Raw genomic sequence first — 23,274 nt, forward strand, 5'->3', positions numbered from 1 at the left:
TAACTGTGTGTTGTAATATTTGCTTCTTCTCAAACATCACATTATTACATATTGGAATTATGACAGTAGTATTAGTTGTCCAGAATTTTTGAATTAGTTGAAAAGGCTTTGAGTTATTTTCATAGTTAGTAGGAAATGTCCTGCCAAGGGTGTAAGTTCAAATTACCAGAATTACAAAACTTCAAAAACAAAAAAATACATTTTTATTTTTTTTCACCCTGGCCCCTACATTTTAAAAAAGCTCATGTGATGCTTTTCTCTCCCCTGCCATGTTCACACTTTCCAGCCTCTGAACTAGGCTTAGCCAGATTCCAGTAATTATTGAACTAGCTCTTCATTCACAAATCAGGTAGCAGCATTTTCACATATGCCGCAGAGCCTCCAGCTTCTTTGGTTTCAAATAGAAGCAAGCAGGTTTAAAAGAAGAGGATGCATACCACTTTTACTTGTGAAAGTGCTCTTCTTTAAAGGACACACCACCACATGGCAGGAGGGAAAACAGGCAAATAGAATTCCAATGTGATGATCTGTCCCTGAATGTTGCCGCAAGAGTGCAAAAACAGTATACACTGATCTTTTCAAAGATCATTCCAACTTCCTGTTTATTATTTCAAAAGTCACAAGTTGGATATTAAACCAGGGTATCCTGATCTGCTTTTAGGAACAATGAAAGTTTTTTTTTTTAATTTTAAAACTTTTTCATCTTTTTTTTCTTTTTGATTAGAAGTTAATTTTTAAGGCCTTAGGGAACTAGCTGAAGGGGACTCTGAAATGAAGTGCCTTTTTATTTTTGTGTTTCTGATAGTTGACATTAAACAAAACCAAAATCAACTCTTTGGGTACTGATCTTAGAGACAGTCCAAGCACTATTACGTTTATCTACAGAGAATTGGAGTAACTTCGATATTATACAAACAAACACACTCAGTGCCATCAGTCAATGCTGAACCCCTTGTGGGTTTCCAAGACTGTTTATGGGAGTAAGAAGCCCAGTCAGTCTTTCTCCCTTGGAGCTGCTGGTGGTTTTGAACTGCTGGCCATGCGGATTGCAGCCCAATGTGTAACTACTACATCAATACTATATAATTATCAATATAAGTAACAGAGCTTGCATTATAAGCCATCAATTTGCATTATAAGTCACTTAATCAGCTAGCTAGGCAAGGCAGAATTCACGCTTTACCAAACACAGTGCAGTGGTTTTCAACCTTCCTAATGCTGCGACCCTTTAATACAGTTCCTCATGTTGTGGTGACCCCCCCCCCCCAGCCATAAAATCATTTTCGTTGCTAATTCATAAATGTAATTTTGCTACTGTTATGAATCGTGCGACCCCTGTGAAAGGGGTCATTCGACCCCCAAAGGGGTAGCGACTCACAGGTTGAGAACCATTGCAATACTAGATGTTAAGGCCAACTAGTGGAGCATAGTAACTTATTTTCTTCAGAAGATCTCTACTTAGGAATGTCTTGAAAACACTGCTATTCAATATGATTGCAGAGACAAATAAAGTTAAAAATTTGTATAGAGATAGTGGTGAATAATTCTTTGGAGATGCAACTGGTGTTGTTGGGGAAAGTTTGGGGGGGCAAGCATTTAAGAGCATGGTATTAAAGGAAGAGTATAAGTCTCAGTTGGAAGAGATGTGCTATGTGTAAAAAGTTTGATAAAAAATCAGAAGGCATGCGAGGTAGTTAATTGTGCCAACCTGGCCGATAAACACTTGGGTTAATAATTGAAGGGCAGAGGGATAAATGGCTCGGTGAGCCTCACCTTTCTAGTTCTCGGGTCTCTTGCTTTGTGATGGTCGGACCGGGGTGCAGTTGTCTTAGCCAGTTCCCTGCTTCAAATGACAAGGCTCACTTCCTGCAAGACATCCCCGAGGAGAAGCCGCATGGACCTACCCCGATACAGCCCTGGATGTTGGAGCACCTGTGTGGAGACCCCTGCCAGCGCTGAGATGCTTACAAGTTCACTGACTCAGCTTTCCTCCTGCAGTTGGCATCATAGTGTTTTGTGAGATGGAGGAGGACTTTGTGGATTGTTGTTAGACATATGGGCTAATGTTGAACTTGTGGGCTTTGGCAGCACTGGGTTGGGATGTTTTCCTGATGTGCACTTAACTGTTATATAAAACTCTCTCTTATATATGTATGAGTTTCTGTGGATTTGTTTCTTCAACGTACCCAGACTAATACAGCATGAAATTAGTATTTTTGTGGTTCAAGATCAAACCTATTGCCATCAAGTCAATTCTAACTCACAGTGACTTGATACAGGGTTTCTGAGGCTATAAATCTTTATCAGAGGAAATAGCATTCTCTTTCTCCGGCAGAGCAGCTAGTAGGTTTAAACAGCCGAACTTGTGGTTACTGGTCCAACATCAACCTGACACTGCCAGCAATAGCTGGCCTAAAACAGGAGGTAGAAAGGTAACTACAAACCATATTACAAAGGAATTTGTATTCCATGTAGGTGAGAAACTTAATCAGATCTAGATTTAGAAAGCTCACTAGTTAGTCTAGAACATTATTTCAGAGGAGTGATACCAGAGGCAAGAAGTCCAAGTGAGAAACAATAAGTGTCTCAACTAATAAACTGCTACATATTTGTATATTTAACAGATAGGAGTAATATAATCTGGAAAATACAGCATAATAGGTTCCTTATTATGTATGACTTTTCTAGCCTTAAGTTGATAATTCTCACAAAAATGATTGGTTGTTTTTGTTTTATCTACCCCTAGCAGGGATTAGGCAGTTTCCTGTATAAACTGGTTGTACGAAACCTACCCAGTAGTGGAGATTAGAGCCCTGGTAGCATAGTGGTTATGTGTTGGGCTGCTAACCTCAAGTACAGCAGTTGGAAACTACAAGAATGAGACCAAGCTTTCTACTACCCTAAGGAGTTACAGCCTCAGAAACCTACTGAGGTAGCTCTACCTTATCCTACAGGGTTGTTGCTGTGAATTGGAATTGATTTGATGGCAGGGAGTGTGTGTGTGTGTGTGTGTGTAGATTGGTCAGTTTGTGGCTGTATGTGTGTAGATTGGCCAGTTTGTGGCTGTATGTGTGTAGATTGGTCAGGGAGTGTGTGTGTGTGTGTGTCTGTGTGTATACGTGTGTAGACTGGTCAGTTTGTGGCTGTGTGTATGTGTGTAGATTGGTCATTCTGTGGCCTGGTTAGGAAGGTCATAACTGAATTAGATAAAGAGTCTCCTTACACAGGTATAAGCAGTCAACCAGCAGAGGTTAAGAGAGAGGCAATGAGCGAGGGACCAGAGGGGAAGGGATCAGGCCCTGGAGAGACACCAAGCTTGGTAAAGTACAGGGTCAGTGAAAAAAGAGGAAGAACCCTGAACAGGATGGACTGACCCAGGGGCTGCACTGATGGGCTCAAACAGAGCGGCACTTATGATGATGGCACAGTTTCTCATTATGGGGCACATGCTAACTCGGTGGCACCTGGCAACAAAACAATGCCTGCAGTTATAATCTCGTTTAATGAGTTGCTTGTGTTCAGTTCTAATACTACTATCATTTCTCTATTTTACAACTCCATGCTGAGTAGCTCTTTTGAATAGAGGTTGTTGTCAAGTACTGTCTAGTGGGCCCATCATAGCGACCTACTTATACAGAAGGAAGACAGCCCAATTCTGTGTCATCCTCTTATGTTTAAGGCCATTGTTGCAGCTACTGTGTCAATCCATGTGTTGAGGGGCTTCTTCTTTGTCACTGACCCTCTACTAGGTCTCTCATGGTAACGTGTTCAAAGTGCATGAGATAAAGGATCTATCTATTTATGCATGGTCCTTCTATATTTAGAGTCACATGCATAGTCAGTGTACATTGAGGTATGAAGAAATAAAGGATCTGAAAAAAAGAGAGCCCACTTTGGGAACTTCTTATTTAATTTTCTTGACTAATCTCTAAGAGAGTGGCATCTAAAAATATTTTGGGTAGTTCTTACCTGATAGAATATTGGCTATTACCATTAGCTTATGGTAAATTTGGTGATGAAATGGTTAAACACTCCGCTGCAAACTAAACAATTGGCAGTCTGAATCCACCAAATGATTCAGGGAAAGGTGTGGGAATCCATTCCTGTAAAGATAGGAATACTATGGGGCAGTTCTATTCTGGCCTATGATCAAACTCACTCAATGACAATAGTTCAGGGGGTTATTATTTATGGGGTGATCATGTAAAAACTGTTTGACCTAGAACATGCTGTTAAACTCCTTCAAGCCACAGATCCCTAGTTTGTAAGACAAGGATAATAATGATACCTACTTGATGAAATAGTATGTATGAAACACAGTATAGTGCCTGGCATGGAACAAATATTCAATAAAAGGTAGGTATTTATCATCCAGGAATAGATTTCTTGCCCATTTTTGAGTCATTTTAAATACATCTCTTACTTTTACCATTTCCTCTCAAGCTAAATTTTAAGGGTTTAAAGATATTGTTAAGTTATTTCAACTTATAAAGACAAAGATACCATTTCAGAAGTCAGTATTTATAAAGACCAACACAGTTTTAAGTAGGCATATGAAAAAGCAGCAAAGACTTGGGGCCCTTACATTATAGAGTCCAAACAAAACCTGTCATTTTATAGTATAAAAATTGGGCCATTTTTCTCCCTTGTTCAGAAAAAGTAAACTCCCGTTTCCAAAAACAACTTAGGTTTTCTTCAGGAGGAAGTCCTCGTGTAACAAAATACCCTGTTATCATTGAAAACACCCTATCATCATACAGGACAGTATGTCATGAACAACACTAAACATGCAGTGGCACATGAGCCACGAAGGGGAAAATGGAAAAGAAACACATAGAGTTTCCCTTCAACTATAATTATGACTACGTGATTTTCTCTTCTGTAACTATGTCTTTGATACTTGGAAAATTACAAATAATATTTTAATGAAAATATGTACTGGGTAGTTCTTGTTTTAGAAAAGAAAGCCAACTTTGCTGAAGAACCATACATGAGAAGTAAATTAAGTACATAAGAAAAACACATACATAGCCTGTCTGGTATACTTTTAATTCTTCGTGTGTGTGTGCTTAAACTGAATCCACTTTTTAAGAGGCGTTAGAAAAGACACTGAAGTAAGAGCAGTCCAATTAGAGTACCCTGGAAAATCCAGTGCCATGAATCCAAGGAACACACTTCCTATAAATCTGATGAATGCAAGGACTACACACAATCACGCATTCACTGCCATAGTGTCTACTACAACTCTCAGTGACCCCGGTGGCACAGTAGTTATGTGTTGGGTTGCTAACCACAAGGTCAGCAGTTTAAAACCACTATAGCCACTCCTTGAGAAAAAGATGAGGCTTTCTACTCTCCTTAAGAGTTACAGTCCTGGGAACACACAGGGGCAGTTCTACACTGTCCTATAGAGATGCTATGAGTCAGAGACTAAAAAGGGTAGAAACTGTGGCTTATAATGAGACCACAATCCCATAGATATGCCATCTAAGCACCAGGAAAAACGTAAGTCGGGAAAACACATGGTACAACACAGAAATCTTGTAAACCCATAAACTGTGATCACTAAGGTGGATTTACCTATTTATGAGATTTAAGAAAAGCTGAAAATAGGTTTACATATAGATCTTATAGGATAGCTTCTATTTCTCACTAAATCAGATTCATTATTAAAAAGCATGAAAATGAAGCATTCTAAAGATTCTTGATACAAAGCAAATAAGATTTATTATCATTTCATCGTTTTCATGGTAAAATAAGCAATTATATAGTACCTCAAAGACTCTCAATAATTTAGCAACACAAAAATGATTATCTGAAAGAAATTATAGCGAACAATTCAGGTAGGCAAAGTAATTTTGTGAGGACTTTCATTAAGAGAGAGTGAAAAAGAGAGCAAGAAACCCAAATATCCCATCTTGGTGCTAGCCTCAAATTAAAAAAAAAAAAAATCTCTAGAGACTTTACTTCTCACAGTCATGGGGAGGGGAAAGCCTAAATGAAACACAAACCAAAAGAAAACATAATGAGGAGCTAAATACAGAGTATTACTTTGACCTAGGATTTGAATTAAAACTTTGAGAATAGATGGATTCTATGAATTGCATTGCTCCGTGGAGAAAAAAACAAAATTCCACAACAAAAAGAATTTATAGCTCTGTATTAAGATTAAATATAGGAATTTTGACCAATAAAAACATTTTATATTTTTAAAGAAAAAAATATTTCCATCTCTATTAAAGGAAAATTAGTGGAAAGATCTGATGACCTTTCAAAAAAAAAAATCAAACTTGGTGCCACTGAAATGATTCTAACTCATCACGAGCTGACAGCCTCGGTGTTCTCCCTTAGAGCAATGGCAGGTCCAGGTCACTGGCTGTGTGTGAACAGCTCCATGGCAGCCACCAAGCCACCTGGGCTCCTTGAAATACTGCTAGGGAATTCTCATGCTCTTTTATCTAACTCAAAACTCGAAGTAACGGTCACACAGAAAGGACCCGGCAATTAAGATAATTGCGGGTACCAAATGTTGTTTTTAAGTTCTGTAATAAAACAGTCTCTCAGACATTTAATGGTATGTCATTTGGTAAATGAAAGTTTTTACAAAGTAAGAGCAGCAAGAAGACCTAAGAATTATGCTAGTGGAAAGCCTGGCTGGAAGAAATCAAAATACAGGTCATGTTGGCCCAACACTAATTTTATTTTAAGTTACTACAGAGCAGAATAAAATGCTGACACCATCACACAAATATTTATTGAGTTGGCAGAGGGCAGGGCATGATGTCAGCCCCCAACATCACCATCCACATTCCCAAATGCACGAAGACTTTAATTCCTGAAAGTAACAGACTTCATGCCTAAAGGTACTATGAAAATAAAAGCCTATGCCATAACGCATTATTATGCCTATATGAGTTTAGTTTGGCAGAACTTCAACTCAAATTAGTCCAGCACTTTAATACATTCAATAAAAACATGGAAACTTGCAAGCTTAAACATATTACAGTTTTCAAAATGTGTTACATTCTTCACCACACAGACTCATACCAAGTTAAGTTTTAAGCAATACTCAGGGATATTCAAATAATACAACATGCGCACAAAACATAGACTGACCAGAGACACAGAAACATACACACTCACACCCGTCCTTACCTTCATGGCATGGATTTCTTCAAGTAACCGCTGGGCCCGTCTTTGGTTTTTTAACAGTGCATCCTCAGTACCTCTGGGGGGCGGGGTGGGGGGAGTGTAGTTATTTAGCCAGGAAACACATACTTTTTAAGCTCATATACTGTAACAGGTTTCTTTTTAAAAAGCACAATAAACTTATATGCAATCCATATTGTCCACTTGCACCCTCTCCACCAAAAGCAACAACAAAAAGAACCACTCATGAATTCAAGTATCTGAAACTGACAAGAGTAAGCACTGTCCTGGCTCTATATTAGTGCTCATTGCCCCTGGGAGACAGTTTCCTTCCCTCATTCAGGTATGACATGACCAATAATATAAAGGGGTTCAAAAGCTTGTGGAAAATGAAATCAAAAGATAATGAAAAATTTCCACCAACTCTTTGAAGTTTATAGTTTTTATAAATAAAACAATCGCACACTGCTTTTAAGGTAACTTACTATTTAAAGGGCATAAGTAAAATTTGGATATAATTTCATAAAATAAACGTAAATTTGTTATCTAAAATTAAAAAATAAAGACCACAAATATCTGATTATATTAGAGAGGAGGAATACATTCTTGAAGATTGATGAAAGAGGAAATTAATCAGGAAGAAAACATCCTTGACGACTTTGTACAAGGACGCCTGCTCCACGTAGGAAGAACTATAATTAGGATACTTTTAACACCCCAAACCGAACTTACTGCCATCGAGTAGATGACAGCCCATAGTGACTCTATCCGACAAAGTAGAACTGGCTGTAAATCTTTACGAGAGGAGAAGGGCTCATCCTCCTCCCATCCAACACTAGTGACGATACCCCCAAAAGTTATACGGAACGCGTATTAATAAACACTTTTATGAAGTACAGATAATTTCAAATCAATTTCCAATTCAAGGAAAAGGTGGAGTAGAATTTTCATAATTGATTCAAGGTGTTATTAGAGCTATAATGTTCTATCAACATCTTAAAATAATTTCTAGCAACATAACTTATATAAAGAGTCTCGGAGAACTTAAATTCTGAAAAAAACAGAGTTCTGAAAACCAGCAGAGGGATTCCTATATCTTAGGAAATATGGTCAAAGCCATGTAGGGACAGGCTGCTACAGCATTTTCTCTTATGCAGATCCTTTCTACATATGAAACACAGTTGGGTAAGATATTTAATGATTCTTCCAGGTCCCACCCTCACATTTTAAAAATATTGAATAAAAACAACTTTGACATTTTCAGAGTTACAGGAGTTTAAATGACTAACTTCTTTGTCTTCAGTCGGCTAACACTCCTGACAAGTTTTCGGATAACCAAAACTCGGATTCTCTTCACGTCTTTCCTCATCTTCACAACCTTAGAGAAACAGAGTCAAAAGGAGAAGGCACTTAGTTCAGGAATAAACATCTCCACTTTAACCCTTACTAGTACAGACTTAATTACATTCAGGTTGATGAAATCAAACTTCTTCAATAAATAGTTGAGGAATAAACCAACCATCTAAAAACATATCTGTGGAATTAAGAAAAACAGGCTACTAAAAAAATAACAAAAAAGCCATGGCATTCTCAGTGATTCACACTTGAGTGCTACAGCTTGATATATAATAAACTGAGTTTCCTAATGTTATATTCACCTGTGTATTTTTAGGTTTTATTAACAGATTCCAATCTCTAACACTATGAATTTAATTTACTGAATTTGTTTAAATGTATGAAAATGAAAACATGAAAGTGACTGTACTTTGCTATTTATTCATTAGTAATAAATGATTTCAATATGTTTAAAAGAAACACCACAAACATAAAGGCATATTTTGTGTTATCCACAGAGGATACACATTTTCACTAATTCCATTCGAGATGGACTTGTAATGCTGAACTCTTAAGAAAAAAAACCACTAACAGTAATTTTAAGGACCCTAAAGGGGGAACATGTTTGGTACTATGCACCCAATAAGCCACACTGGCCCAAGTTTCGGGACACCTCCTGGGGACACAGGCCAAGTTCCAGTGAGCATTGGGTCATTGAATCCTGGAACTTCAAGGTGTACAACATGTTCCAAAGGTCATACCCGAGGGATCTGAAGTGGAAACTCCACCAGGTGAACTAGACTCTACTCAAACACACCTGTAACAACCTGAAGACTTAAGACTGAAATTACATGGTGTATGAAGAAGCAGAAGACAGCTATTCCGAGAGTACTGAACTCTTGGTAGGTAGAACAACATTGACTTACCTCATCAATGTGCTACTTGCTGTATTAAGATGTGTATTATTATGGCAGACCTGTGATTGACATTGTGAATATTATTTTAAATTTTGTCTGATAACCAATTCCCATTGTTTGTGTAAATAGTATCCAGCCACGTAAGACTATTCTATACAACTGAATAACTCAGCTATTGCGATATGTAGTTAGCCTACACTGGCTCAATCTCCCTCTTTCAGTAGTGTTTTAAAAATTAATATCATGGGCTAACTAACAGAAGATCGATCCTATGCTCCAGGGAGATGATTGATAAAATTCTCTACCATAAATTAACAAGGAGGGTCTCTAAGGGGAGCCAAAGGCAGATAAAAACACATAGATCCAGGAATAGAGTTTGGGCTCACACATAATCCTAGATCCAATCTAAGATTAAGTAGTGCTTATGACATGACCCTGCTCGACACCTGTTCTCATGAAGGAAATATAGAAGATATGGGCATTATAGCAAAGTATGGTAAGGAAATTACATGGTTCCTGGCTATCAGACTGAGTAATAGCACCTGGGATCTTAAAAGGTTAGTTTTCAAGCACACAGCAATCTGAGTGAGCTGTCAACTACGTCCACATGGAAGCACACCAACATCCGTGATCTAAGGATTGTAAATTATGTAATCCAAAGATCAAGAAGGGAATAGTATCAGAGGATGAATTGTGAGATTCTGGTTTGCAGAAGGGTATGGATGATAGCTGAAGCCCGAAATACATTTGGGAGATCTACACAGGACATACGCCTCCGCTAATTTCCCTCTAACCTTACTGAGAATGGGAATAAACTGGTTACTAGAGAGTACTCAAGAGGACTATAATAGATTAAAATGATAAACCTGCCTTGAATGGTTAAAACCTTATCACTTGATCTCCCCTTCTGAAACACTGGGCCTGATCTGGTTTTCAATATTGATTATTTGTGTTTTTCATACTGGGTTTATCTCTGATGTATTTTGTCATTGTGGGGGGCATTCATGAATCTTTGTTTTGTTTTTGTTTTTCGGTATATGAAACCCAGGATTGATGCACCTATAAAGACAATAAATAGAATAAGGGTTCCTGGGGTGTACACTGGGGAGGTGGAGGGGTAAAGAGAGCTGATATCAAGGTATTCAAGAATAAAATGTTTTGAAACTGACTGTGGTAGCAATTGTACAATACTACGTGATGTGATTGAACTATGGAATGGTATAATGTCTGACTTAGCTACTAATACAATGGTTTGGGGAAAAAATAAATATAATAAAACTCAGATTTATTAGCCTAAACCTAGAAATAATTTTGGTTACAAAGAACTACATGCCACTCAATTATACCAGGTTACCATTTTGGATTTATGCCTATCTATTATAGTGAGACCCTTATAATTTCTCTTAGAATGTCTTTTTTCTTTTTCTCCACTTGAAGAACTATACACAAATCAATTCAAATTTAATTTCCCTGTAACATCTTTCTCAGCCTGTGCACTTATAGCTATTTGTTCTTGGGGGTCCCTAAACTACGTAGTAAGTTCTTGTACTAAAGCCTTTATCTCACTGTTTTGTCACTAAGTGCTTACATGGATCTTGTTTTTTATAGACTGGTGTCTCCTAGAGCCAGTGGTTCTCAACCTTCCTAATGTGCGACCCTTTAATACAGTTCCTCATGTTGTGGTGACCCCCAACCATAAAATTATTTTCATTGTTACTTCCTTGCTACTGTTATGAATCGGGCAACCCCTGTGAAAGGGTCTCTCGACCCCCAACATGGTCGTGACCCACAGGTTGAGAACCACTGTCCTAGAAGATCAAACCAAAAAACCAAACTCACTGCCATCAAGCCGATGCTCTCATAGCGGCCCTTTTCAGGACAGGGTAAAATTGCTCCTGTGGAGGGAATGTTTTGAGAATGATGAGGGCAATGAATGCACAAATGCGCTTTACACAATTGATGTGTGTATGGATTGTGATACGAGTTGTATGAGCCCCCAATAAAATGATTAAAAACAAAAACTGCATGTAACTCTTTACAGGAGTAGTATGTGAATGGATATGTTGGAATGTGTAAGATATGTCAATAAACTTTTATTAATTAAAAAAAAATTGCTCCTGTGAGTTTCCAAGGCTAACTTTATGGGAATAGAAAGCCCAGTATTTCCCCCATGGAGCTGCTGGTGGTTTACAATGAATTACCAACCAACCTTGGGGATTGTGGCCCAAAACATAATCACTGTGCACCAGGGCCCCTTTCCTCAAGGATTGTCAGTACCTTGCAGTAGGCATACATTTTTTGGGCCATGCTAAAATACCAGAAACACATACTGCTTCAAATTCTTCTTTATAAAATAATCTAACCAACAACGTAATTTCTCCTCAATATCTTCGAAGCTGTTGCATCCAACAATAACACTTTCTCTTACTCTTCATTACTACCAATAAACTCCCCACTCATTGAAGACACTGGCATCAAATTTCATTTTTTTCCCACCTTAGTATACTATCATCCTGAGTAACTTAGATGTCTACTTGAACAACTCATCCAATATTATATCCTTACTTCTTGTCTATTTCATTTCGAATCACCCAATTGATTGCATCCCACCTACTGCTGATATAGACTTTTTTTTTTCACCACTTGTCAGACAATTTGTCATACCCACAATGGCTTGTGTGTTGTGATGCTGAAGGCTACGTCACTAGTATTTCAAAAACCAGGTTTCACAACAATGGCAGCTAAGGAAGACAAAGAAAAACATCTCAGTGAAATATACAAAGATCTCGAGTTGGAAAACCAAAAAGGATGTCTACACTCAGCATATCTTAAATGGAATGAACTCAAGAAAAAAAATGGAAGTCTTAGTTGCAAGATTTGAAGATTATATGAGCAAAATATTGAATAATTCAGGAAACATCAAAATAAGTTGTAAAAGCCCCCTCACTGGACCAAAAAGAATTAGTGGACATTCAAATATTTCAAAAAATAGCATCTGAACAAGAACCAATGGTACTGAAGGAAGAAGTCCAAGCTGCACTGAAAGCATTAGCTAAAAACAAGGCTCCAGGAGGAATACCAAGTGAAGTGTTTCAACAAGCTGAGGAGGCACTGGAAGCACTCAGTCATCTGTACTAGGAACTTTGGAAGACAGCTAGTTGGCTAACTGACTGCAAGAGATCCATATTTGCACCTAGTCAAAAAAAAGTTACCCAAGAGAATGCGCAGATTATAGAACAATATAATTGATGTCACATGCCAATAAAATTTTGCTGAAGATTATCGAACAGTTGCAGCAGTACATTCACAGGGAGCTGCCAGAGGTCCAGGCCAGATTCAGAAGAGGATATGGAACAAGTGATATCATTGCTGATGTCAGGTAGAGCTTGGCTGAAAGTAGAGAATAACAGAAAGATATTTGCGCTTCGCTGACTTGGCAAAGATATTTGACTGGGTAGATAACAAACTACAGACAGCCTTGAGAAGAATGGGAATCCCAGAACACTTTATTGTGCTTTGTGTATGAATCAAGAAGTGGTTGTGGGGACACAACAAGGGTATACTGTATGATTTAAAATCAGGAAAAGCATGCTGCAGGGTTGCATCCCTTTACTATACTTATTCTATCTGTATGGTGAGGAAATCATCAGAGAAGCTGGCTTCTATGAATATGGCATCAGAACCGGAGAAAAGCTTCTTAAGATCCTGCAGTATGCACATGACACAACCTTGCTTGCTGAAAGTGAGGTGGACTTGAAGTCCTTGCAGATGAAGATCAAGGATTGCAGCCTTCAGTACAGATTACAACTCAATGTAATTATGGCCAAAGTTCTCAGTGGACCAACAAGAAACATCATCAAAAATAAAAAAGGTTGAAGTTGTCAAGGATTTTGTCTTGCTTGGATCCACAATCAATCTTCATAAAGGCACCAGACAAGAGATAACAAAATCCACTGCATCGGGTGTATCTGCTGTACAAGACCTCATTAGAGTATCGAAGACAGGGAAGTTATTTTGAGGACTAAGCTGCAAATGACCCAAGCCACATAATTTTCGACTGCCTCATATGCATGTGAAAGTTGGATAATGAGTAAGACTGAAGAATCGATACATTGGAATTTGGGTGCTGGTGAAGAATCTGAAAAGTACCATGAACTGTTAAAAGGAAAACCTGCTCTATCTTGGAAGAAGTACAGCCAGAGTTGTCCTTAGAGGCAAAGGTGCTGAGACTTTGTCTCACATACTTTGGATTTGTTGTCAGGAGAGACAGTCTCTGGAGAAGGACATCGTACCTGGTCAAGTATAGGGTCAGATAAAAGGAGACCCGAGACAAGATGTATATAGACACAGTGGCTGCAACAATAGGCCCAAGCATAGAAGCAATTGTGGGGATGGCATAAGGCCAGGCAGCATTTTATTCTGTTGTGCACAGGGCCACTATATGTTGAAACTAACTTGGTGGAACGTAACAACTACTAGCAAAAAAATGGTAATGATGTCTCTAAAATGAACCAGAGACATATATAAACGATGGATATATGAATGGATTTGGGGTTAGTTCTTAAATCTAGACCCAAACTAAGAACATTTAGTTCTTATGACATGGCCCTACTTGATACCTGACATTTCCTTTTGTATAATCTTGTTATTTCAAATTCACACTGGTGCATGTATGCCTTTATTGGATGTCCACTTCGATCTTTTGTATTTTAGACACTGAAACAATCGTTTCGTTATAGAAAACAGATATGTAGCACTTATTAGAGATATGTCTACTTTCAAAAGTACCTCACAATGAGTCTATCACCAATTTTCTCTTATTTCTCTCAAAATTGTACCACTATTGTGAATCTTTACTTCCTAGTTCTCTTGTTAACTATTAACTCTACATCCATCCATGTGCCCCTCTAATCAGCTATACACACAAAGCATAGTGACCTTTTTTTAACACACTGATCTGATGACTTTCTCCTGTGGTTTCCAACTGCTCTCATAACCACTGGGCTTTCTTATACATCCTGGAATGTACCATTCATAAACCGACTGCAGAGCCTTTTCTTCTGGTAGGAATGCCTTTCTTCTCATGTTACTTTGGTAACATGTGTTACCCTTCTGGTTTGGGCTCAATTGTTATTTCTTAGGAACAGCTCCCTGGCAGGGGGTTATATGTTGATCCTTGTGATCAATTCTCCCCCCACATTCCCCTTATCCTCCTGGTATCTCTATTCTCACTGTTGGCCCTGAGGGGTTTATCTCTCCTGGATTCCCTGTGTTGTGGGCTCTTATCTAAAGCAGTGTGCTTGTTCAGGTCTAATCTGATTTGTGAGGTAGAATTGAGGTCATGACAGTGGAGGGAGGAAGCATTAAAGAACTAGAGGAAAGTCCTGTGCTTCATTGGTGCTATACTGTACCCTGATTGGCTCCTCTCTTTCTATGACGCTCCTGTGAGGGGATGCCTTTGACCCATTTTTAACTTGTAGTTTCTATTATCCTTTGCTTTCTCTTGGATTGAGCTTTTTTCTGTGCTTAATTTTGTTTTCATTGTTGGTGCCTTTTGTATGATTTTCCTTACATGAAACTCAGGATAGGTGAAAATCTATAGACAGTAACTAGATTAATAATTCCTTAGGGTTGTGGCAGGGGAAATTGGAGTAATGGGAAACTAATAATAATAAGCCCAAGAATGAAAAAAAAAGTTCTAAAATTGATTGTGGTGATTATTGCACAATTCTTTTATACTCTGAATATAAATGTACATGTTACTAAACTAGAAAACTTTGAATGAGAAGAACACAAATAACTATCTCTGAGATAATAAAGGTTGTAGGTGAAATTAAGCATTAAGGTACGGTAAAGTACTGATATAACTACATAGGTGGATTATAAGAACTTTTGCTAAATTATTTTTCACAATTAGAACAAGTGCAGTTAGCAATATTAATTCTGGTTTACAAAAACAATTTCTAGCTTGGCTATTTAATTGCAATTTACGGTTGGATTATACTTTTATTTCTTATGAGCAATAATTTAAAAAATGTAGAGGTGCTTACTGATTATCTATAACTTACCTATTATAAAGCAAATGCTGCCACCTAGCAAAATTTCCCCAGAATACTTTAATAATAAAATCAGTAACTGGTCTTATAGGTAAATCCTAATTTAACATTTCAGGAAAAATAAAATGAAAAAGTATATCCAATTATGAAAGAGGAGTTTTATAAATTAGTAAACACACGCAAACCATTTTTGACATCTTTTATCATCTCAATGTAAGGACAAATAATTTTGCTCCCTGACATAAGAATTTCTACTTTCACTATTTTAAAAAAATTAGAAAGCAATTTTCTAGTGCATTTTAAAATAATTTTCCGTTTAAGAATAAAATAATATTAGTTTTAAAAGCTTTGTCTTTCCTATGGGATTATAAGTATCCCCTGGGATTGTTTCATTTAACTCCTGATTTTATCGATTACTGTTACCTAAAAAAACACAAAACTAGATGACTGGCGCAAAGCTAGCTGAAAATTTGCACATTTGTTGCTCATCCCAAAGCTGTGACACTATTTTCAATTGTGCCTCCTTCTTTCTCTAATCCCAATGAAAAGGGGGTTGGGGTGAGGGGATGGTTTCATCTGCCCACCAATTATTTACTTAGGATTACCTGGAGATAATGTACTCTGCTAACAAATTAGTGAAACAATCTTTCTTCCAAACACAAGTAAGTTCTGGGGTAGAAAAGACTTGGAGTAGAAAGTTATGGCTTATTTTAAAACAAAAAGCAACGATAAACTTTCACATCACTTCAGAACAATAAATACGCTTCAGGTGTCTAGGCCCAGGCTTTATCCTGGACTGAAGATGAAAAAAGGTTTAGAAAATAGAACGCTGCATGTAGGAGACACTGAAAGCAAAATGCAGTGGGAGCCGCTCCCAGCAGGGTTTATTTTCACAACACTTTCTGGGAATTCTGTCTCATAATGTCTGTCTATGTGGGCAACTGCATGCATGTCACGGTGTCTACCCAGGTAAAGCTTATTGTATTGTAGACCAGAGGTACAGCTTCATATTCTATATTCTACTCTGTCTACAGAACTGCTCGGTGTCAGAATCTACTAGGCGGTGGTGGCTTTGGTTTTTGATTTGATAGCTACTTGAAGGTACTTGTAAATATGTGTTTATGTCTGTCTCTATGGGGGAAATAATTTATAGATTTTATTAGATTCTTGAAAGTTTGTAAACTGCTGTATTTTCTGGTGGAGCCCTGGTAGCAGGATACAGGTAACTTCAGGTAGACCTACTCTGTAAAGTTTCTGAGACTGCAAATCTTTTTAGGTGCAGTCTCCTCTTTCTCCTTTGAACAGCTGGTGGGTTTGAACCACTGACTTTACAGTTATCAGACCAATGGTTAACTTAAAGTGCCACCAGGAATTAATAAAAAACCAAACCCGCTGCCAATGAGTCAATTCCAACTCATCGCAGCCCTATTCAGAGTTTGAGACCGTAAATCTTTAAGGGAGCTGACAGCCTCCTCGTCTGCTGTGGAGCAGCCAAGCCTTACCCCCCCAGTACCACCAGCGCTCCTTAAGACTCCTGAAATACATTTCCGAATCCTAACAGCTAATCTAAAGCTGTTAACTTATTCACTCAACAGATATGTATTCAATGTAACAGGCTGAAAATTTTACAATCAAGAGGGAAGAGGAGGAATAAGAATCCGTTTCTCTCTTATACGAGGGGGTAACCCCCAAAACTGGAATTTCCCCCCCAAAGTTATGTATTTAATTTTTTTTTACAAAACAACTGTATCACCTTCAAAGTACTCTCCATTACACTGAATACATTTGTCAAATCTGTGATTATTATTGGAAACATTTTTCACTCATCTGTTGGGATGGCTGACAGCACCGCGTTCATTTTTTTCTTCACCTTTTCTATGCTGTCAAATCACTTTCATGTCACTCTGCATTTGCAGAAACAAAGAAGTTGCATGGGGCGAGATCATGTGAGTAAGGTGCATGGGGCATGAGAGGCATGCTGTTAATTGCCAAAAACTGGCGCACTGAGATGGCAGTGTGAGCGGCACACTGAGATGGCTGTGTGAGCAGGTGCATTGTGTCACGGCAAAACAAATCAGGCCTTTTTTGTCACACACTTTACTCAACCCGTTCGGAACCTCTAAATAGAAAGCTTGATTAACAGTCTGACCTGGTGAAACGACAAAAAGTCAACATTTTAGTCCATTAGGGAAGACGACAGACTTACAGAATGAGGTATGTCATCAATCAACATTTCAACTCTTCTGAAACAAGAAAACCACTCAAAACTTGAGTTTTTCCCATACTGCTGTCTTCGTAAGTTATATTTAACATGACAACAGTTTCTGAGGCAATTTTCCAGAGCAGGAAACAAAATATCATAGCCACGTGGTGTTCTCTTAAATCAGCCATCACAAAAAACTAGGTTTTAGTGAAACTGCTTTTACAAAAAATTCACTGTGACCAGAGAGAACGTTCCCAAGAAACACCACTGGGTGCACTAACTCAGAGCAAACTGCTCGATGCTCACCTAGCACAATTCTGATTTTTTTGGGGGGCGAGTTAGTACTCTCTGTCTCACACAGAGCAACTAGTGAATTGTGCTACAAAAGCCTATAAAGCGGGTAAATGAATATTTGAAAAATGGTTTTCCAAACACAGTAACAACTATAGAATTAAGTATTAGATGAACTAACAAGACGAACAAGGAGTTTCAGGTAAAAGGATCAGCATCTATAAAAAAAGACGAACTGTGGTGGGCTAGGCTAGTAGTTCATGTAGGAAGGTTGGCAAGGGTCAAGTATACAGTTTAAGGGAGAACGGTAGAACAGAGGTGGAAGGATTGGCCTTGTTTAAATGTGTCTTTACCAAACGCTACAAGAAGGTAGTAAATGGGTTTTAGGTAAAAGAGTAGCCTGACTGGAGTTTTGCTTTTAAGTATAGTGTCAAGTACAATACAGAGATCAGACTAGAGGCAGAAAAGAGTCAATATGAGTAAGCAGACAGGAAGCTATTACAGTAGAATACTGAAAGTATAATAGACTGCTAAAAGGACAAAGTAATCTGTATTGAAAAAAGTAACACCAGAGTGTTCCTCAGAGGCAAGGATGGCAAGGCTTGTCTTACACACTGTGGGCTTAATGTTAGAGGAGATCAGTCCCCTGGAGGCTATCATGCTTGGTAAAGGGTATGTGGGTGTGGGGTGGGGGTAGGTGGGAGGCAGAAAGAGGCAAGCACTCGAAGAGATGGACTGATACAGTGGGATTGCCTCAGTGGTCGCTGGGACAGGAACAATTGTGAGGATGGCGCAGGACTGTGCAGTGTTTTGTTCTGTTTTGCATTGGGTCCCTGTAAGTTGGAGCCAACCCAATGGCACCTAACAACAAAAATAGCAGTAGTGACAGAAAAGTAGAAAAAGATCTGAGACTTGAAGAGACCTGGAAATTAGTTGAATGGAAATAGAATCTTAGATGACTTCTTCCCTCATTACTACTTTCAAACTAATTTCAGAGTCGGGAAGGAAACTCGCTAGTCCACACACTGCCACTGCCATCTTGTGGATTGTTATTGACAGTGACCCTGTAGGTCAGAGTAGAATTGCTCCTCTGAGGTGGAGGATATAAATCTTTTTCTTTTTCTTTTTAAAGTTACATAGGTTTTTTTTGTCTTTCAAGGGATGTACAGCAGCATTACCATTTTGTTGTCTCCTTGTGATAGAGTGAAGGAAAAACCAGAGAAGGCACAACATGCATCTGCCTTCAGGACAATGATTGTAATCACAATAGGAAATGGTACAAAAGTAAGCCATTCTCCTTGCAGTTTAAAGATTATAAAATTCCTATTCATCTATTATGATCCAGGGGCCTACTTGTGATTTTTATGGATCTTTACATGCTTGGAATTTTAACCTGTAACATAAAGGGGCCACAGCTGTTCTCTTTCCGATACTGATGTTTAGCACCTGCTTGGAGCGTTGTACTGTGGCAGAGGATAGAAATCTTTATGGAAGCAGAAAGTCTTCTTTTTCTCACTCAAATCTTTTCACAAAGTAATCTCTCTGAAAAGGTGTTTTATACCACATAGTTAACCTAATGGATATTATACCACCAAATTGCACACAAAGCACAAGCTTAATGTATAGTTTTCAGGAAATCTTAAATGTGCCAGTTTCCCTCTGGAATATATCCAGTACCACCCTCCCCCGCAACCGTCTACTCAACAAAATCCAGACTAATTAATCTAGCAGTAAATCAGTTGTTTCTGACAAATTATGGTCAGTGGAGAGTTACCTACCCCTTTATCATCCAAGATCCTTGAAGACCGAAGCTATGTACCCTGCACCATTTTGCCTTCTATCAAACAGTCTTGCCCTGTTGTAGCTTTTCTAGGCACTCTTCAGACACTGTTCTGTATTGGAGTTGGTACGCTTCCAAGAAACCAAATTCACTGCTATCGAGTCAATTCCAACTCATGGCAATCCTATAGGACAGGGCAGACCTGTCCCTAGGGGTTTCTGAGACTGTTTATAGGGAGTAGAAAGCCTCATCTTTCTCATGCTTAACCAATTGGATGGTGCAGATTACTTGAAAACAAGACATATATCTTACACAATTGAAATGAAGATTAAGGATTTCAATCTTCTGTATGGGTTACAACTCAATATAAAGAAACTCCAAATCCTCACAACTAAACCAATAGGTAATATGATGAGAAAAGGCGAAAAATTCAAGTTGTCATAAATTTCACCACAATCAATGCTCATGGAAGCAGCAGTCAAGAGATCAAACGATAAGTTGTATTGGACAAATCTGTTGCACAGCACCTCTTTACAGTGTTAGCAGGGAAGTTACTCTGAGGGCTAAGGTGCGCCTGACCCAAGTCATAGCCTTTCAATCGCCTCAAATATAAGTGAAAGTAGGACACTTAATAGGAAGATTGATGCGTTTGAAATGTGGTGCTGGAGAAGAATATTCAAAATATTCAAACTGCCAAAAGGACAAACAAATCTGTCTCAGAAATACAGGCAGAATTTTCTGCTCCTTAGAGGTCAGGAAGGCAAGAGTTTGTCTCATGTACTTGGGATATGTTATCAGAAGAGTCCTGGCCCTGGGAAAGGACATCCCACTTGGTAAAGTGGAAGGCTAAGAAAAAAGGAGACCCTAGACATGCTGATTGACACAGAGGCTGCAGCAATGGGCTTAAGCATATGGAGACGTGTAAGGATGGTGCAGGACCAAGTGGTGTTCTGTTCTGTACATAGGGTGGCTATGGGTCAGAACCAACTGGACAGCACTTACCAAAAGCTCTAACAGTCTTCTATATATGCAACGTATAAAGACTACTGAAAAAACTTCCTTTGGGGTAGTTGTAGGGTCCTCATTCAAGGCTATAAATACCTCATTAATTCTTTGGGTAAAAGCAGAAAATGAATGGTGGCAAAAATGACAATAACAAGTTATGATGGGGGTGAGGAGAAAAGGTCTAATGCAGAGGTTCTCAACCCATGGGCCGCAACCCCTCTGGGGGTTGAATGACCATTTCACAGGGGTCCCCTAACACCATAAAAAAACACACAAATATTTCACTATATAATTACATGTTGTTTTGTGATTAATCACTATCCTTTAATTATGTTCAATTTGTAATAATGAAAATACATCCTGCAGATCAGATATTTATGATTCATAACAGTAGCAAAATTACAGTTATGAAGTAGCAACGAAAATAATTTTACGGTTGGGGGTCACCACAACATGAGGAACTGTATTAATGGGTCGGGGCATTAGGAAGGTTGAGAACCACTGGTCTAATGAAACTAGATTTAAGGCAGAATGCAACAAGGAGTAATGAGAATAAACCACTTTTTCAAAAGCTTTACTCTAAATGAAATGAGAAGTGGGGCAGTACTGAGCACATGCCCTCAAACAGTAGTCTCATTTAAGGTCCACAATTTCTTAGGAGAACCTAGAACTCTAAACTTTCAACAGTCAGTAATAGCAGGGAACGTTTCCTAACACCTATCGCTTTCCTGCACGGTGCCAACACTTTACAATCTTAGTGAACTAAATTCTCCCAACCACCCTGTGAGGAAGGAACCTTGGTGGTGTAGTGGTTACATGTTGGGTTCCCAAGGTTGCAAGGTCTGGGGTTCGAAACCATCAGCGGCTCCACGGGAGAAAGATGAGGCTTTCTACTCTTGTAAAGAGTTACAATCTCGAAAACTCGCAGGGGCAGTTCTACCCTGTTCTACAAGCTCACTGAGAGTCCAAATAGACTCGCTGGCAGCGAGACTTTGTGAGGAAGGTACTATATTCTGAGCTATCATTTTATATGATACAGACACTGATCTTCCCCGTATCTCGCAGATAAAAAGTTGTGAGGCCCAGGAGCCAGCGGTATGGCCCTGGATTCAGTCACTACGATACCGTCAGGGGCGTTACCATGCCCGCGGTCCGAGGTCAGAAAACCCCCCAGGGTCCATGAAGATGCTCCTGCGGCAGCATCCCCTACGCACACGCCTGGCACTCGGAGTTTCAACTCAGCAGATGACGGGCACGTCGGAAAGACACAGAGAGGAGTCGGTTCCGAGCCCCTAAAGTCAATGCTCACCTCGTTGTTGAGGTTCAGAGTTTCCGGCGGAGCCATAGAAAATCCAGGAAAAGCTTCTAGGAAACCCACACGCCTCCGCGGCCAGCACGTGAATGGCGTCTGCGAAACCGCGGCTGCGTAGCCCCGCCCTTCAACGGCGGCCTCTTCCGCCCAAAACGCGTTGCTACTGACGTCAGTCAAGGGGAGGAGCGGAAGTAACGACAGCGTCTTCCGGCGCTGGGACCCGGCGGAGGAAGGAGTTTTTAGGATCGGTCGCGACTTCTTTGACCCGAGGGAGCCGTGCAAGCTGAGGGCTGCCACTCTTAGGGGGTCGATTTCACTGTTTCCGCTTGTTGACGGGCGCTGGCGCTGCTGGGAGTTCGGTTTTGTCTGTCCGTGAGGGGGAAGAGGCTTTTTGCCAGGAGCCGCCGAGCTTTGCTTCCGCCTTTGGATTTAGTGTCTGGAAGGTTCCTTGGTTCTTAAGGAAACCAAATACAAAAACTCCACCACCACGGCGTCGGTTCGGAGTTCGAGTGAACCTGTAGCGCAAACTGGAATCGCTCCAATGGGTTTCCCAGCCTGTCAAGCTTTAAGGGATCCGGAAGTCTCGCTTTTCTTCAGTAGAACGGTTCCTGGGTTCAAATTGCAGCCCTTGTAGTTATCAACAGAGTAACTCACCTATGGCTTTCTATAGAGTCTCAAACTCCTTGCCATTGGAGTGAACTCTGACTCATAGGACCGTCGAGGACTAGTGGGTGCCCCTGGGAGTTTCCGAGACGATGTCTGAAAAGGAGTGGCAAGCCCGCCTTGTCTCCCGCAGAGCAAACCTTGCATTGCAGTTTCACAGCCCACGAAGTGACCCACGGTGCGGATGAGAGCCTCGCAGCTTTTTATGCCATCCCCAGATCACCGAGGTGTGGACAGATTTTTCTCCACACATGCACAATGAAGCTCTGAAGCACAAACAACGTGCATTTGTTAACGTCTGCCTGTGGGAATGACTTTGGGAAGAGGAGACATTAAGGAGTGAATCTGAACTAAATACTAAGTAGTTTATTTACACGGGGCAGCCCAGGGCGGGAACGGACTCCACAACAACAACAAAAATTTTTTTTAAATTTTGAAACAACTAATACGGCATTCTATTACTGAACCTTGTCAAGGGCAGGGCCAGACACTTTGCATGAATTATTTAGAAAATCTTAACAAATTCCACAAGAAAGGGATTGCTACTTTAATTTTACGGATGT

At 39.4% G+C, this 23,274-nt stretch overlaps 1 protein-coding gene across 1 annotated transcript in view; it reads right to left on the reverse strand.

Annotated features, from left to right (window-relative positions):
- Window positions 1-22,113, reverse strand: part of SRFBP1 (serum response factor binding protein 1) — a 58,849-nt gene extending 36,736 nt beyond the window's left edge. The window contains exons 1-3 of the mRNA XM_045285053.1: window positions 22,046-22,113; window positions 8,439-8,527; window positions 7,156-7,228 (exon numbers count right to left, since the gene is read on the reverse strand). Of these exons, the coding sequence (XP_045140988.1) occupies window positions 7,156-7,228; window positions 8,439-8,527; window positions 22,046-22,081 (198 nt within the window). The 5' untranslated portion in view covers window positions 22,082-22,113. The remainder of the gene's footprint in view (window positions 1-7,155; window positions 7,229-8,438; window positions 8,528-22,045) is intronic.
- Between the last annotated feature and the right edge of the window lie 1,161 nt (window positions 22,114-23,274).

The sequence above is a fragment of the Echinops telfairi genome, unplaced genomic scaffold (genome assembly GCF_000313985.2).
Source record: "Echinops telfairi isolate 266 unplaced genomic scaffold, ASM31398v2 ScPeMD7_7469;HRSCAF=8507_1, whole genome shotgun sequence".
In the NCBI taxonomy this organism is placed as follows: Eukaryota; Metazoa; Chordata; class Mammalia; order Afrosoricida; family Tenrecidae; genus Echinops; species Echinops telfairi.